The sequence below is a fragment of the Tripterygium wilfordii genome, chromosome 22, assembly GCF_013401445.1.
Source record: "Tripterygium wilfordii isolate XIE 37 chromosome 22, ASM1340144v1, whole genome shotgun sequence".
Lineage (NCBI taxonomy): Eukaryota > Viridiplantae > Streptophyta > Magnoliopsida > Celastrales > Celastraceae > Tripterygium > Tripterygium wilfordii.
In genome coordinates, this window is record NC_052253.1 from 4,059,386 (window position 1) to 4,078,312 (window position 18,927).

Genomic DNA, 18,927 nt, shown 5'->3' on the forward strand with positions numbered 1-18,927 from the left:
ATACTATACTACTTTGTAGTATGGCCTAGTTTGGTAAAGCATTTGCAAAGTAACAGATATGCTAGTAGAAATGGTGGTAACAGAAATGCTTGACAATTTGAGTAGCAGATATGCTGCTTGAATGTTGTGTGATGTTTGGTTGAACTTTTGCTGATAACATTTTTGTTGTGTAGTATATTATGATAAATTACGTGCAGGGGTATTATTTATTTTAATTGTAACATATGTAAATCAATGCAAAAATATAATGAATTTCTAAAATAAAGATAGTTAATTAAAATTAAAGATATATATAATTATCATAAAAATTTTATTATTTTCAAAAATTTTATTCCAGAATCTCAAAATTTTTAATTACAAGAAATACAAAAATTTTAACTAATAAATGTCTCTAGATCCTTCTTTTGCTCATCCTCCTAAAACCACCCCCTAACCTCCTCCAAAACCAGATACACCATTAACCACCTCCAAAACCAGATCCTATCTCTTAAGGGTAGAAAGCAAGTCCAATACGCTCAACCAAGATGATATCCTTCATATTAACTCAGATCCGATCCTTCACATATACCCAGTGGAGTCTATTGTTAAAGAAAGAGAACGAGTTGTGAGCTCAGGTGAGGGAAGCTGGATTTGGAGAAAAACCCATTTTCTAAAAGAGACCTCTCTGTATTGGCAGTGAAGAGTTGGACCTGCAATTGGAAGCTCTTCTGTGATTGGTAATACATGCCCTTGTTGCTTTGTTTTGGCATATCCATGATGGGGAGTCGGAATCGCGAGTGTCGCTGGAGCTCCTGCAGATGAGAACGAAGTGCCGGGAAGGAAGTGTAGGATGTCGGGGGTGATGCGACGGTAGCCACGGTAGGAAAGAGAGAAGGACTGGCGGTGGGAGTAGGACCGACGATGGTGACTGGTTTGCTCATCCAGATGGTAGTGGAAGTAGTATCGACGGTGGGTGTAGGATCAACGGTGGGTGTAGGATCAGCGGTGACTGGTTAGGAGTAGGATCGTAGTGACTATTGCAGGGTCATTTTTGGAATTTCATTAATTGTGTGAGGACAATATGGGGATACATGTGAAAATGTTAGTAAAATTGTCTTAAAAGGAAGCATTTTCAAAAGAGCATAAAATGCTCCTAAAATTGCCTCGGAATTGCAGCCGTAAAATGGTTGTTTGGATTGCACAAAGCATTTATACTAGCAAGTAGTATAAATGTTGGTAAAAATTGTTATCCAAACGGGGCCTATAAGTGATAGTTAAAATTATTGCCCAAACTAGCCCAATATTTATTGGTTCATCAAACATAAAAAATATATACAAGCGAAATAGTCTATTGATCCATCCACACTAACAAAATATAGTCTCAATCCATAAAACATACAATATTTATTAGCTGATTCAACATCAAAAATACATACAAGCAAAATAGTCTACTAATCTACCCACACTAACAAGATAAGCACTCTCAAACCATCAAAGAGAATGCAAAAAAACCCCCGAAAAAATACGCAATAACAATAGAGAAGAAGAGAGGAACCACACCCAGTGTTTGACCACACACCACACCACATAAGGGAGAGGACACCAAATGACATATCACACCCGCTTTATGTCGCTAGACCAAAAACATAAAATGAGAATGAAACTACTAAAGAGGTATCAAACAAGCCGATGTTTTACCTCGTATGAAATTGCCAAAGAGACAAAAACCAAAGACTAGGTCTTCCCTCGCATAAAAATGCCAAACAACCACCTAACAAGCCGAGAGACCTAGCATGAAACTCCCAAAAAGGCATAAACCAAAGACAATATCCTACCTCACAAGAAATTGCAAGAGAGACATAAATCAAATACGAGTTCTTACCTAGCATAAGATTGACAAAGAGGCATGAGACAAGCCAAGATCTTATCTCACATGAACCTGCCAAAGAGGCATAAACCAAAGAGGTCTTACATCGCATAAAATTTTCAAAGAGATAACAGACAAAAGAACACACAAATAATACAATTTTTAAACATATCAAAAGACATTTAAAAAGATTCTTTAATATAAAATTTTGATCCATTTCTTCTATAAGGTGTCCCCTAACGTTAATGTACATAAATAAGTCAATGTTGTCATTTTTCAAATGCCCGAAGCTTTTAACCAAATGAAACTTATTCGTGGTGTTATCAATTTCTTCCATTGAAAATTCCCTTGCTGAAAGAGTTGAAGAGAATTGAGTTGCATCTTTACTTGTTGAAAATCTTTGGGAACGTAATTGCCAAGATTTGACTTAGATCGTGGTCGAGAGAGAAAAAAAATGAACCCTCTCAGTGTGACTCATTAAAATTGGGTATTTTTCAATGAGAGATCTATGCAAAAAGTCTAGAGGCTGAGTGTCAAGACAAAATAATATAGTTTTGCTATAGTATTATTTTGGGTAACCAACATTATTCAATTAGCGAGTCTACGAAAGTCTATAGACATATGGAGAATGTCAATTATCACCATCAATTTGGTATGTTCATCTATGATTACAATGCTATATACTCTCCATTCTTGTTAATGGCAATGGGCTAATTAATTAATTGGGTATGAAATGCTCCCATCAACATATCATGATTATTGAAGATTCCATGTATCTTCTTTCTCAATTGGAGCCTATCATAACTATATACTTAGATCGTGGCCGAGAGAGAAAAGAAAATTAACTCTCTCGGTGTGACTCATTAAAACCGGGTATTTTTTAATGAGAGATCTATACAAAAAGTTTGTACACATCTGGAGGCTCTTAATGCCAAGACAAAGTAAGATAGTTTTGCTATAGTATTACTTTGGGTAACCAACATTATTCAATTGGCGAGTCTATGAAAATCTATACTGCCAATTATCACCATCAATTTGGATTATCCATCTATGATTACAATGTTATCTACTCTCCGTTCTTGTTTGGTGCATATTCATTGAGAATGTAAGTATTTCAATAAAATGATAAAAGCCTAAAAAAATTAAAAATCAAAAATCAAAATCAAAACAATCAAAAAATAACTATATGGAGTAGGTATGGTCATCTACATGAAGCGGGTGTGGTCATCCGTTGGCCCAAATCCAATGAGACTGTGCCCAACTGCATGTGATTTATATTATTTTGTTTATGGATTGTACTATAGACATATGGAGAATGTCAATTATCACCATCAATTTGGTTTGTTCATCTATGATTACAATGTTATCTACTCTCCATTCTTGTTAATGGCAATGGGCTAATTAATTAATTGGGTATGAAATGCTCCCATCACCATATTATAATTATTGAACATTCCATGTATCTTCTTTCTCAATTGGGGCCTATCATAACTATATGCTTAGATCGTGGTCAAGAGAGAAGAAAATTAACTCTCTCGGTGTGACTCATTAAAATCGTGTATTTTTCAATGAGAGATCTATACAAAAAGTTTGTACACATCTGGAGGCTCTTAGTGCCAAGACAAAGTAAGATAGTTTTGTAATAGTATTACTTTGGGTAACCAACATTATTTAATTGGCGAGTCTATGAAAATCTATATTGCCAATTATCACCATCAATTTGGGTTATCCATCTATGATTATAATGTTATCTACTCTCCGTTCTTGTTTGGTACATATTCATTGAAAATGTAAGTATTTCAATAAAATGATAAAAGCCTAAAAAAATTAAAAATCAAAATCAAAACAATTAAAAAAATAACTATATAGACTCGGTATGGTCATCTGCATGAAGCGGGTGTGGTCATCCGCTGGCCCAAATCCAATGAGGTCGTGCCCAACTGCATGTGATTTATATTATTTTGTTTATAGATTGTACTATATTTTATTTGTGAATAATTTTTTTTTACATTAGATGAAATTTTTTGAACTTGATATATTGATAAATGTAGAGGATTATATTTCTTGAACTAACTTTTATCTGTCCATATTTTAAAGGTTGTGTATGAAATTGAGTAAGGCACTTGAAACATTTTGCAAGGCTCTCCACGTCCGCTCTATATCGCTAGACCGAAAAAATATAATGATAATAAAACTGCCAATGAGGCATTAGATAAGCGGAGATCTTACCTCGCAAAAGAGGTGTGACCAAAACGAGGTCTTACCTTGCATGAAATTGCTAAAGAGGCATAAATCAAAGACGAGTTTTTATCTTGCACAAAATTGTCAAAGAGAGATCAAACAAGCCGAGGTCTTACCTCACACAAAATTGCCAAAGAGACATCAAACAAGCCGAGGTCTTACCTCGCATGAAACTGCCAAAAAGGTCTTACCTAACCTCACATAAAATTACCAGTATCAGTCAAAGCCGAGGACTAACCTCGCATGAACATGAATTGCCAAAGAGGCATATTTCAAGCCAAGAACATGTCACGTATGACACAACCAAAAAGGCATAGCCTAAGGGGCAAAATTTGAGAAAACTAGTTGGGGGTAATGAAATGCTTCTAGGTAAGGAAAAAGTCAAGGAAAGGCTTAAAGAAAAGCACATTCGACCAAGGTTTAGGGTGCCTTGGTCAGACGGAAGAATCTGAATAGGCAGAACATGAGGATGGATCAGTTCAACCATGCCTTGGTCAAACTCCAACGTCATTCCAAGTCGTAGACTTGCCTCGCACAAATATGATGAAAAGGAGTCATTCCAAGTCGAGGACCTACATCGCGTGAAATAGAGCCATGAGAAAAGCTAGTGTGTCACCTCACACGTAATTGTTAAGGAAACATCAAAAGAAGTCTAGGTCTTAATTTAAGGTTATTATTTGTTTTCTTGGGAAATTTTGAGATCCCACCTATTTAGGATTTTGTTTAGAAAATGAGGTTACATTTTTATTTGTTGATTATTTGCTGTTGTCATGCCACGTAAGCAAAAACACAATTGAATTTAATGGATAACGTGACACATCAAAGCGTTGACGAACTGAAATCTCCAAAATTTGCCCAAGTTATTAATCCGTAACAATTTAAATTTTGGGTTACTAACTTGAAACATTTGATCTTTCAGTCATCAAAATAAAGTCTTTGGGCATCTTTGAGTGATCAAAAATTATAGTGTAGGTATTTTTTTATTCTTAAGAAATGGGAGGAAAAGGGAAGCAAGTAAAGTTCTTGAGAACGTGATGTGATGAAACATAATTCAAATGGAAACTTTTTTATGGGTATTAACTTAAATACATATAAGTATAGAGGTCACAGTTTCAATTATTCAATACAACTCCATTATCACGTTTCTCTTAAGTGGAGACGCAAATAACACCTCCCACGTTTTTATGATATTTGGTGGAGTAACTCTGATAAGAACAAATAACTCTTTGGGACAGTGTACACAAATATCGTATAATTCGTTTAAGATTTCTGGCAAAGTGCCCACAAGTAACAACAAAAATACTCTAAGACTTTCCGGTAAAATCGAAAACTTAACTTCAATGTCAACACACCTTCGAAACAAAAACTAACATTTGAAACAATTCACTATTTGCAACTTATATGAAAAGATGTATGTTGGACTTGCAACATTAATCATCAGGATACATGCATGGTTGTCAAAATTCCGATTTTTGATCGTAAGATCGTACGATCTTAGGTAATCAAAACGATTCGAATCGATGTAAAATCCCAAAATTGATCAGATTTACCGATCTTACCTTACGATTTTACCGATCTTAACCTTAATATTCTTATAGAGTCATAGACTTATGGGTTGTGGTCTACTAATCATGTGCATACGTTTCTAATCCTAGTTTTTGTTGAATAATTGGTTCTAATATACAAACATGATATAATCTTATACAATTATTGTGCTTGCTTTTCATAGTTCTTTGGAGGTCTTAAAAAATTATAATTTTGTGAAATATTAGCATGTCTATAAATAAATAAGTAATTATAGTATATTATAAACGATAGTATATTATATAATGTTAATTATTTATTTAAAAATAAGTAATTATAGTATTTTACATTTATTTTTTAAATTTTATAAAATCTTACGATTCTATTTTGATTTTGCATGCCTTCCGCCGATCTTGTATAAGATCCTGATTTTGACAACCTTAGATACATGTATCAATTCAACAAAATTTCATACTGCTTCCATTTCGAAGCATCAATACTACATACGATATTACTGATTAATCCAAGCCCGAGTAGTCAGACCAAGTGAATGTATCATCCCGATCAACCTTGGCAGCCTCCACCTCTTCCAGGTTGCTGAATTCCAGAAAATGAGTTGGCCTGTGGTCTTCATTGTAATACTCTCGGGGGGTCCCCAGCTTGACGCCATACTTCATGCTTACAGTATGCGTCACCCCCATGGAGTTGTAATTCCATGGACCATTATCAGGAACCTAAAAACCTGTACGAAAAAAGAATCTCAGTTAGCACCTCCACAATCCACATCAAAAAGAGATTATTTCTTGAAACACCACAAAACGAAGTACAGCAGATCGAAGCAAGAAAGTCGAACACAATTTATCTTACCATGTAGAAACCTAGGAAGCGGTCACTTAAAACAATCTGGACCTTCTCATAAATGTGTTGGAAGGTAACCATGAGGATTGCTTCCCGTGTCCTTGTTGAGATGTCCCCATTCATAACCACTTGGTGTAAGCTTATATGCAGTCAATGAGCAGGAACCTGGAGTAAAAAAAAAACCCTTTTATATTGTTTTGGCCATTGATTTATAAATTGAAGTAGCTCATGTGATCTCTGCAATCATGCATTGGTCATAATCAAGCCTCTTGACTCCCTAGGGTGATAAACACTTTTACATGGTTTACACAAAAATTTCAGAAAAATTGACCAGGTGGAGATCTGCCTGCGTCTGTGAGCAACCTTCCTGCAGATGGTGCTGGGTGGGTGGACTTGTTTGTGAGGGAAATGCAAACTGCTACTAGTATGGATGATGGTAGAGCACGCGCGTCAAGTCTGCTGGAGATACTTGAAAAATCCATCTGTCAAAAGGCTGGTGAAGAAGTAGCCCAAAGTTTTCAGAAGGTGAGTACTTATAGTTATATGTGAAGTCACAGTGCTTTCATTTTCTCTATTTACTGGTGAGCTAGGGGAACTATTGAATTCTTGTCCTCCATTGTTCTATTATATAGACCACAATTGATTCGAATAGCTCCAGTTCGTGAAGTTAGCAATAGAGAACAAAAAAGATCCAAAAAACACCCTCCATTGATAGAAGAGGGAAACGAAATAATGCGCGCCACTTGAAAAATGAAACACTATACTTTTTACACGTATCTTACATGGAGTTTATAATGGCAATTGATATTGCCAGCATTGACCATCTCAAAATAACATACAATAAGGCTATAACGGCAAATGACCCAAACGCCGGTACATAATTGTCGGTAAAAGATTAGTTTGCTGCAGTGCACCGCCTATTCTGGATCAGCTACGCGGTTTTTGTGAGAGATGAATTCTGAGGCAATTTATAAGACAACAGAGAAAACCCACCACCTCTCTACTCCCCTCGCAGCCAAAAACTCAAGCTCAGGCAGATGTAAGAAGACGGTAAAGAAAAACATTGTTACTATATATAATTCCAGTTTTCAATCACTTTCAAGCTCTGTTTCTTCACTTCTTGATCTCCTAAAAGACTTGTTACCTCTCATTGCCTTTGCCAGCTCCTGTATGGAACAAGATGTGCTTCGTTCCATCTTCTCTGCAAGTATTTCAATATCGTCCAAAAACCCTAATCCTATTAGCCGGTTCCTTAATAACTCGACAGTAGAAGAATAGGGTGGTAAACCTTCATCAATCATTATCTCAAAGTATTTACAGGCTTCCTCTAGCTTACCTCTCTTCTTACATAAACCATGTATCATGACAGCATATGTTGAAACTGAAGGATAAAATCCTCTCTCCCCCATGCTCTCCCAAACTTCTGTTGCCCTATCAAATCTGCCCACTCTTACTAGCAATTTGAGCACCATATTGTAAGTATGCCTATCAGGCATGCAATTTTCTTTCTCCATTCTAGAAATCAACCTAAGAGCACCATTGACCTCGCTGCCATCACAATGATAAGCCTGAATTGCATTGTAACTCCATGTATCCGGCTTAACTTGCCTCTCAATCATCTCATCTAAAAGTTGATAAGCCTCTTCCACCTTATCATTCTTGCAAAGCTTTTTTATGATACAATTGTAAGTAAACACATTGGGCACAAGATTGTACCTCCTCATGCTATCAAGCACCCTAAATACTGAATGAATGTCATTCACTTCACAATATGCACGAATAAATGTTGAATAAGTACAAGCATCCGGCTTGATGCCATTTGACCTCATTTTCGCCAACATCTCATATGCCTCATCTACATTTCCTCCTTTGCACAAACTCTCCAACAAGCTATTGTAAGCAGGTGCATCAGCAACACATCCATGCTGAAGCATTTCGTCGAACAACTTGCGTGCCTCCGATGATTCCCCAATATCACCCCAGCCTCGGACCATAATGCTAAAAGTTTTAACGCTAGGCTCAAAATCTAACTTCACTTTATCAAAGAACTCTTGGGCATCCTTCACATGCTTCCTTTTGCATAGCACAAACAACAGCTGATCAAGATCATGGATACAGGGCTTGGCACCAAACTCAACCATCCTATTAAAAGCACGAATGGCATCGCGTGGTGAATCGGCACTACTGTACGACCTAAAAACAAGCCAAAAAATTTCAGGGCTTATTTCGCAACGCTCACTGTCTCTCATTTCTGTCAAGAAATCCCATAATATAGCGAATTGCTTGCTGCTGCCCAAGATATCTATCAAAATGCGGCAGCTCTCGATACTGTGCTCAAAACCTGAAATTCCCCTAGCCCAGATAAAGAACCTATGGGCAGAGAAGCCTATATTCTTGCAGCGTTTCAAGACTTGTTCAACCAAGTTTGGGGAAATTTGTGACGAGAAGGCGCTAAGAGAGTGCTCCAAGTCGTGGTGTAGGATTCTGTGGTCACTGAGGATGCGAGAGATCTTGTTTACGAGGTCTGGGGACGGTGGGCTTGAGTACAGTGAAGCAGTAGTAGAAAAGTAGCAGAGATTTCGGGGCGAAGATATGCAATGAGAGTGCAATCGAGTGTGCAACGGTCTCGTCTTCGAGAAGAGGGATCTAATAGCCATCATAGTGTTCAAAACATAGCGAGATTTCAAAACACACTCCTATCACAGTGAAACTCTTCCAAAATTGGGTATAATTCAGCTTTTCAGTTCACAATTTAAGTACCCAGCCTAATACGTACATTCCTCAACCAAAAATTCAATCCTCCAGCACTTTGAAGTTTGAAAACTAATAGTAATATAAATGCCCACCAATCAATCCTAAATTATCACCAAAATCTTGATTTCATTCCAAATAAACCTCAGTTCCAAGAAATCATATCTTCTACCAAGGTATTCACCGAAGAGGCAGAAGCCCTTTTGAAAGAAGCTATTCAGGAACAGATGAAACGTTTTCTTCAACAGTTACAAAATAAAAGGCCAGAAACACCGAAACGTTAAAACTCACGAGTGGGATGCCACTGAAGCCACCATTTGCAAGGCCTCCACTCCACCATTCTCCGAACATTCCATATATCCACCTTACCCCTGCATTAATCAACATCGAATATATTACACGGTACAGTACTGCCAAATAACACTAACTCCATCACCGTACAGCTGTTCAATTTCACACAACAAAACAGGTTTGTGCAATTTTACTTTGAAAAACTCTTAATATTCCATATGTAATCAAGGAGAGAAACTTACAGAATTGGAAGAAACCAAGTCTTGAGAGAGTGGGTTGGAAGGAGAGAGGATAATGATGGCAAGAACGAGAGAGAGCGTGAAGATTGCAACGAATAAGGGTTTCACAGAAACTGCGATCATTTGAGATAAGCTTTTCCGACTTGATTCGTTATTGATGTATATGTATAGACTGAATCTAGCTATGGAGTCGAAGCATAGGAGTTTTGGTTCATTGTGAGTTGGATTGGATCTCGGTGAGATGGAGGCAGATCAGATCGGATACGTACGGCTGTGAATGTCGGTGAAATAGTGAATGGTTGGGCCCACTGTAAGTTGGCCCATATATAAATATGGTTCTTGACCTAATTCTTGTCATTCGGACTAAAGATGAAGGCCCATTATAGGCCCATCAAACTTCAAAAGAGGTATCAAGTTTTGCTACTTGATTCTTGGCAGGCCAAGGCCAAGATATAGGCCTGATCCATCATCAGGTGAACACGAAGTGGCCCCTCTGTAACCGTGAGTAGCTGTAGCCTGCAAGAAATAGTATATTGATGCGTCCTATCTAGTCCATGGAGTCCATGGCTCCGTTTGGTACAGCAGTAGTTGTTGTAATTTACCTGGAATCGCCCACCAAACAAGCACCATGTGGTGGGAGTGGTGGATAGACCAACCTCATCATGTGTTAGCCATGAGAGATGCATATAGTGAAGTGAGTATCACCGAGAGCATGACTATTTCCACGCAATCGATCTCCTGTATATCCATGACCCTCGAGATGATTCAACTCTAACACTTTTGCATGCAATTGTAACCTTCTCAAGACGATGTCCCTCACCAACCCATCTAGAATGCATGTTAAGTCCATGATCTTGAAAAAACTTAACATAAAACCAAAACAAATTAAATGCATGCATGGATCTTCCTTAATTCCAACCAACATAGGTCAGAAGATCCATGTAAACTCCAGTACTTGATCGCCTCACCCTCACCAAGGAAATAATTTTTCAGAAACACTATATATCCATAATTGTTCGTAATCTAGGTAGCATGAAGAAAAGTGTGAATGGTCCCCCACACTTCTCCTTATGCCACCTTGATTATGGACACCAAAATTATAAACATATATCATTTTGGATAATTTTTTCACATATGTAGTTTCATAAGAAAAAGAAAACACAAGCGCTAGACTACTACCATATTGACCAAATAAATTCCACACATCCACAAATACATCGAGAAATAATTAACATTTCAATGTTGTAAATCATCATCCTGACAACATTATTATCCAGTGTTTTTACAACTTTTATTTAGTTTTTAATGTTCTAAGAAGAAGTTTTTGCAGGTTTCAAGGAGTTTTTGAAGGTGAACTATGCATCTCCGTCACTTATCTGAGGGACTTCTTTTTCTCTTCAGTGGAGTTGCTACCGAGACCTCTTCAAGAAAAGCATCAACGATTGTATCTATAATTAAAAACTAGTTTGAGACATCAAAATATGGCCGAATATTCAAAATTTAAGCAGAAGCCTGAAAACCTAAAATCTAAGCATAAACCATTATTATCCAATGTTTTTTACAACTTTTATTTAGTTTTTAACAATCTATGAAGAAGATTTCGCAAGTTTCAAGGGGTTTTTGAAGGTGAACTATGCATCTCCCGCCCCTTCTCGGAGGGACTCCTTTTTCTCTTCAGCAGAGCTGCTACCGCAACCTCTTCAAGAAAAGCATCAACGACTGTATCAAGAATCGAAAACCGGTTTGAGACATCAAAATATGGCCAAATATAACTAATAAACTCCTTTCAACCTAAACCTAGTAAAAATGGAGAAGAGAAAACACGAAGAACATAAAGAAAGAACACAGAGAGTTGTGAAGAAAGACTTCTTCATTTCAATTTCTTTATCAAAACTGCCTGTGATACATTTTAACCTAGCTAATATACCAGTTGTTGCACCGACTCAAGCTAACATCGTTAGCCAGCTAAGCAAGTTCTGTTAAATTTAACAGCACATAACATAAACAAGTGTGAAACAATATTAGAACAACAGTACCATTAATTGGGTTCCTATCAATAAAAAATCTAAGCAAAAGCTTGAAAACCTAAAAGAAGACAACATATCCATATATTTGTAAAACTTTGAGATAACGATTTCCATCCCCACTCCAAGAGCACTGCAACTCGCGACATTGTTCACGCTGTGGCATATGTTCACTTTGTCTACCAAATCCCCAAATCATGGCCAAGTTCAGATGAATTGCAAGGAATGTTCTCTCTTTTGTTGAATCAGGGACGAGTGAGTGAGTGAGTCCAATCTTACGTTCAAAACCCTATGTTGGTTTAATAATGTTGGGCCATATAGGAAGCCCGTTAGATGAAAATCTAGCCCAGTTTGGTTTTCATGATGTCTAAGGCTCTAAGCCATTAGATTAGATTAGATTAGCTTGTTCATTCTAAATTGTGGGCCGCGTATTTCTCTGAACGAACGCAAAGTTCGGTTCCAATGATGGTTGGGCCATCTTCGAATCGCATTAGATTGAAATTCTCCGTCTCTCTGTTTTGTTGAATAAGGGACGAGTGAGTTGGCTCACGCCATTGACGCTCAAAACCCTAACTCTTCCAGAACAGAATCGAGATCATGAGTCTAATCTTAGAAACAAGGGCCTCTTCGTCTATCACAAGGACGAGATCTATGGTCTTTCTTGTTTGCGAGGCAGTCTGGCAAAGAGATGAGGGTGGGTACGAAGTTTACGCCATTGACGTTCCTACTTCTAGTCGTGGTCTTGGATCAACTAGTAAACCCATAGTACTTGGCAAACCCTTATTTCGCCTCCCGAATACCTACCCAGTCACTATGAACTTCTTCGCCTTTGGTTCGAAGATATACTTTTTTTGTGGATGTCCTCCAGGGCACTCCAGACTTCTATCGAAGGATGTTTATGTCTACGACACATCCTCTCCTGGCATTAGGAAGGTAGGATGCATGAATCTCGGCAAGCTCGACGCTATGGTATTGGTCCGGTCAATGACAAGTTCTATGTGATGAGTGAAACTCTCACATTTCGCGATTTCGAGGTCTTCGACCCTAAGTGCAATGCTGGGTATTACCCCACTCAGCCTCCGGTTCATCATTTCCCTTCTCCTCTTACTGGTCCATTTAAGATTTGTGCATATGCCGTTGTGAAAAATGGCCGTGAAATTTTTCTGTCCACCCTGTCCGCCGGCCTCTTCTCCTATGACACAGTTGAACGTGTTTGGTCTCATTTCCCTGATCGTTCTCTGCCCTTCGAAGGTGGGGCAGTGCCCATCGGGGGTTGGTGTTTCTGAAGCGTGACCAAATGGTACCGGGCTCATACCAAATGGTACTGGGCTCATACCAAATGGTACTGGGCACATATTGCTACAATAGCAGTAACAATGATTGGTATGACTTCCAATACATCTGGCGAGGCGGCAATGCCATAACTCCCGGGCGAATTGCCTCTCATTTATGGTTGGGTGATGGTCTAGTATGTGGTGTTCTCAGTGGATACAATCATTCACCCTATCGCCATGACTTGGCTGCACCAAGTAACCTCTGCATTGAAATGAGGTTTTATAGAGCTCAAGCCGGTCAAGTGAACTTCTTATCCTTCCAACACTACATGGACAAATATGACATGAAGAAGTTCCAGAGGTGGATGATAGCTTCATTCCCCTTGTAAGTAACTCTTCTAGTTGTTACTTTTGTATTTTATATTTCAATATCAAATACTAAGCAAAACTGCTGCTCTGTAAATTTTATTAGATGGAATTTGCATGGTTTTCGATGATTTAATTCGTTATTTCACTAGACAAAAAAATTTCAAATAGTAACTCGATCACATGTTGCTTTCTGTTTTTGTTTTATTCAGCCATGCAGTTATTTAAGTTGTATACTTTCAGTCATGGCTGGTTTGACTATTTGAGTTGCTTTAGTTGTGTGAACTCCTTTAATATTGCAAATAAGCCTGCAGTATCTGCATTTAAATTGCTACTCAGATATTCTTGCTTGTTACCTTATGAACCCATAAAGGTGTCTTGAAACTGTAACCAGCACTAGCGAGACGGAGGAGGGTATACTCACAAAGGAAAAGAAAGAGTGATGAAGGAGGTATTCCCTAGTTACTTTTTTTCTTGCAAAGATTGTATTGTAACAAGTTGTGTTGATCACTCAATCTCCTCGCTTGTGGGTTATAAATTCAGGTGCGACAGAATGTAGCAAAAAATTCGTGTAGAATTGCTTCCTGATGATTATTCCCTTTGTTGTTCGGTGACAACATTTGTTTTTGGTGAGTATTGTTTGCATTTTTTGCAGCTGCACAGTTGAAATTTAATTGATAAACTCAATTATTCTTGCTTCTGATGCATTCTTATCTCTAGATATACTAATTGTTGTAAATTTATTGGCCACTGTTATTTGTTACTTGACAGTGACACACAGTGGTTAGGTAATTACAAAAGAGTTCTGGAGGGATCGCTGAATTAATTGCCATTTCTTGCAGGTAATCTGTGTCACCATTTTTGGTTGGGTTTTCTGAATTGGCAACGGGCATTTCTATCTTTGTTGGGAATCTCTGGTTGACGTGCCTCACGTGTTTGTCAATGCTTTTGTGTAGTTTGATGAAATCGGACATTTCCTTTTTAAACCTAATGTTCACAGTCTTTTGTAGATCACACATCCGAGCTACATTAATATATGTCTCTGAAGTGGGATTTAATGGTGTTTATTGCAGGTAACTTATTACCTAGATGAATCAAAATAGTGGGGAGCTCAAAAAGCAACTGAATTATGCCAAGAGTAAGGGTTTCGAGACCACAGCTATGTAGCGTCGACTTGACATTTTCATGCACAAGAGGTTGTCTTGGGTATTGTTCCACACTAGAGCATTTTAGCTTCTAGCCAGAACTTTACACTTCTTCCACTGATATTTCTGTGACAGTATTGCAGATCTTGGATGGAGTTATCCAAGTGATTTGTGCAGTGTGGGTTGCGTACTTTTGAACTTTGATCTGTGAGTGACTTCCGCTCTTTGCCTTCTACAGTTTATTTGTCCTCTAAAAAAACCGTCATGTAGTTGTTGCTTCATTCATAAACAAGCTCTTTTTTTACTTCACTCGAAAATGCCAAAAAACTATTGTGCATGTGATTACAAATTGATACACAAAATATATGGTTTCAATTCAATTGAGTTAGACAAATAGTTATTGCAGAAAAAAACTTTCCAAACAAGACAACACTATCATTGCAAGGAGTGACAAAAAAACTTAGTTTTTCCAAGTACAAGGTAATCCTGTTGTGCACATGAGTACCAATATGTTCTAGGCTTTGTGATTCCTTTCTGTAAACCCCAACTCCTAAACCCTAGAGCTCCTTTTCTCACACGAAACTATCCTATTCGCACATAAACCCTAACTCCTTTTCTCTCATTTGAAAAACCCCGCTTCCTTTCGTTGTCGGTGTATAGACGATGAGAAGACGTCCTTCGGGCTCCGTTTGTCTTTATTTTTTTCTCTCTCTAGTAGCTTTCCATTCCTTTTCTACTCCGCCCCCACTGGACTGGAGGGTTGTTTGCTCTGCAGGTTAGGGACTGCACAGAGATTTCTCCTACCTCCACTGTGGGTCAGATCGAATCTGTTGAGTTCTGGTTCAGGTTACCCTGAATATTGAGTAGGTACATTACCGTGACTGTCCTGAGAGCACTCGTGTCAAGATTAGACAACGGAGAACACAGAGGTGAATTTTTATTTAATTTATAAATTTTTTTGGTCTTTTGTCATATTACCTACTTATTTTTTGTCACGGCAACTGAAAATGATAAATTTGAACACTAAGAAAATGAATCTTTCTTCTTCTATTTCTTTTGAACTTTCAACAAAGCAATTTATGAGTTTTTTAATGCATATTTAGTTAGCTTAAAAACAAACTCTCACTAAAGGTGAGGCCTTTCCTTCTTTAGGGTGAGGTCTGTCTCCACGACGATATTGTTGCCAATTCGACAATTTGCATCGTAACCCATTGAATGAGAAACCATGCATTTAATCCAGACTTGGTACCCATGAGGCCCAAGCACAATGGGTCTGGGCTTAGTTACATGTGTCTCAAGCCCAAATCTAATAAGATTGGGCCCAACTCCATGTGATCTGGGTCAGTGGGTCTAGTTCTAATGAGTCTGGGCTCAAATACATGTGATCTGAGCTTAATTCCAGTGGACCAAGGCCCAGAGAAGGAAGGATGGGCTGCATCTTATATTGGATTATAAATAAAAAAACAAAATGAAGAAATCTGTTTGGTAGCTAATACATTTTATATATATATAAATTTGGTGCACATTAGTGTCAAGAAAAATTATTCAAAAAGTTAAAAGTTTACATTATTTTGCTTATAGATGTATTATATTTTATTGTGAATAATTTTTTTTCTCAATATTTTAAAGGTGGTTGTGTGCTGATTCCTAAAGTTGATTGGGACACTTGGAAGCATTTTGCAAGCTCTCCTGCTTTAATCTTCTAATTTAATGGTATGTAATTTCTTCCACCATTGATTTTTTCCTTTCTTGATTCTTTAAGTATTTATGTAATTATGTTTGTCCTATTTTATTTTCATGATGGTCTTTACTTTCAACCAATTGGACACGATAGTGACGAGGGCTGGTTACAACCATGGAATTCCCATGTTCGAAGAGTTTATATGCCTAAATATGATTTGTTTATTAGTGATGTTGTTGATAAAATCTATAAGACAAGACATCATAATCTGTCAAATATCTTATATGGACATGGTCCATTGTTGTACTTTGAGCGTCTGGATGGGAGTATGATACTCTCATAGGACACAGTTTTATGTCCAAGCACTAAAACTCATACTCCCATTCGGACGCTCAAAGTACAAGAATGGACCATGTCCATATAAGACATTTGAAAAATTATGATGTCTTGTCTTATAGATTTTATTAACAGCATCATTAGTAAACAAATCATATTTAGGCATATAAACTCTTCGAACAGGGGAATTCCATGGTTGTAACCAGCCCTCGTCGCTATCGTGTCCAATTGATTGAAAGTAAAGACCATCATAAAAATAAAAGAGGACAAACATAATTACATAAATACTTAAAGAATCAAAAAATCAATGGTGGAAGAAATTCATGGCTGCAAAAATCGCTAGTCGGCTGCTAGGCGGTTCGCGGGGACTAGGGATTAATCGGGGACTAGTCGAAGATTAATCGTTTTGAGTTTTTTTAATTAATATATATACATATGTAATACATATCATATATATGTGTAAAAACACAATAAATGAAAATAATTAACTTTGGGTATTTTTGTACCACAAAGAAAAAAAGGGTATTAGTCATTACCTTTGGGATATATTAGTAATTAACTCAGATGAGTTTGACACGTGCTTCCCAATTTATTAGTACCTCATGCTTTCTTCTCCTTCTTTGCCAACGCCTCCACTTTCTTTCCTTCTCTCCTGTGCGCAGCGACCTTACTCTACCACCTTCTTTCCCAACTTTATTTCCTTCTCTCCCGTGCGCAGCGCCCTTACTTTCTGCAACTCTACCACTTTCTTTTCTTCTCTCCCGTGTCAGCAAGTGTTCGCCAACGCACATCTTGTTGCTCGATTCACGGCTCGAGGAACATGGGTTTCGACTTTCCACCTAGTTTGGGTTTCGACTATTTTGACCTAATTTCATGCAAGATGGTCTTCGTTGCTTTAATTTTCAGGTCTGTTTGACCAAGTGCCTGCAAGTTTCTCAATTTTTGTTTAATTTTTTCACAACAATGAGTAAAACAACCAGCAGTGTCGAAAATCGATTTTGGACATGAATGTGCCGTTGGATTTCCGATACCCAATTAGCCTCGACTAGGCCGACTAGTCGGTATTTAATCGGGTCACCGATTAGGTGGCCCGATTACCCTCTAGTCGAAGTGGCAAGCCTCGACTAGCGACTAGAGGGATTTTTGCAACATTGAAGAAATTACATACCATTAAATTAGAAGATTAAAGCAGGAGAGCTTGCAAAATGCTTCCAAGTGTCCCAATCAACTTCAGCAATCAGGACACAACCACCTTTAAAATATGGAGAAAAAAAATTATTCACGATAAAATATAATACATCTATAAGCAAAATAATATAAACTTTTAACTTTTTGAATCATTTTTCTTGACACTAATGTGCACCAAATTTAAAAATATATATATATATATATATAAATGTATTGGCTACCAAATAGATTTCTTCCTTTTGTTTTCTTATTTATAATCCAATATCAGATGAATTAACGGCCCATCCTACCTTCTCTGGGCCTTGGTCCACTGGAATTAAGCCCAGATCACATGTATTTGAGCCAAGACTCATTAGAACTAGACCCACTGACCCAGATCACATGGGGTTTGGCCCAGTCTTATTAGATTTGGGCTTGAGACACATGTAACTAAGCCCAGACCCATTGTGCTTGGGCCTCATGGGTACCAAGTCTGGATTAAATGCATGGTTTCTCATTCAATGGGTCACGATGCAAATTGCCGAATTGGCAACAATATCGTTGTGGAGACAGACCTCACCCTAAAGAAGGAAAGACCTCACCTTTAGTGAGAGTTTGTTTTTAAGCTAACTAAATATGCCTTAAAAAACTCATAAATTGCTTTGTTGAAAGTTCAAAAGAAATAGAAGAAGAAAGATCCATTTTCTTAGTGTTTGAATTTATCATTTTCAGTTGCCGTGACAAAAAATGAGTAGGTAATATGACACAAGACCAAAAAAATTTATAAATTAAATAAAAATTCACCTCTGTGTTCTCCGTTGTCTAATCTTGACACGAGTGCTCTCAGGACAGTCACGGTAATGTACCTACTCAATATTCCGGGTAACCTGAACCAGAACTCAACAGATTCGATCTAACCCACAATGGGGGTAGGAGAAATCTCTGTGCAGTCCCTAACCTACAGAGCAAACAACCCTTCAGTCCAGTGGGGGTGGAGTAGAAAAGGAATGTAAAGCTACTAGAGAGAAAACAAATAAGACAAACGGAGCCCGAAGGACGTCTTCTTATCGTCTACACACCGACAACGAAAGGAAGCGGGGTGTTTCAAATGAGAGAGAAGGAGCTAGGGTTTATGTGCAAATGGGATAGTTTTGTGTGAGAAAAGGAGCTCTAGGGTTTAGGAG

The 18,927-nt window shown here is 37.7% G+C and overlaps 1 protein-coding gene across 1 annotated transcript; it reads right to left on the reverse strand.

Annotated features, from left to right (window-relative positions):
- Positions 1-7,212: 7,212 nt before the first annotated feature.
- On the reverse strand, positions 7,213-10,024 carry LOC119991852 (pentatricopeptide repeat-containing protein At1g52640, mitochondrial-like). Its single transcript, XM_038838345.1, has 2 exons — positions 9,754-10,024; positions 7,213-9,591 (listed from the first exon to the last, which is right to left on the reverse strand). Exon 2 carries the CDS (start codon positions 9,127-9,129, stop codon positions 7,558-7,560), a length of 1,572 nt encoding a protein of 523 aa, XP_038694273.1. The 5' UTR covers positions 9,130-9,591; positions 9,754-10,024; the 3' UTR covers positions 7,213-7,557.
- Between the last annotated feature and the right edge of the window lie 8,903 nt (positions 10,025-18,927).

Excerpts from the sequence above, each read along its gene's own strand:
- LOC119991852 (XM_038838345.1), bottom strand. The coding sequence starts at position 9,129 with ATGATGGCTATTAGATCCCTCTTCTCGAAGACGAGACCGTTGCACACT.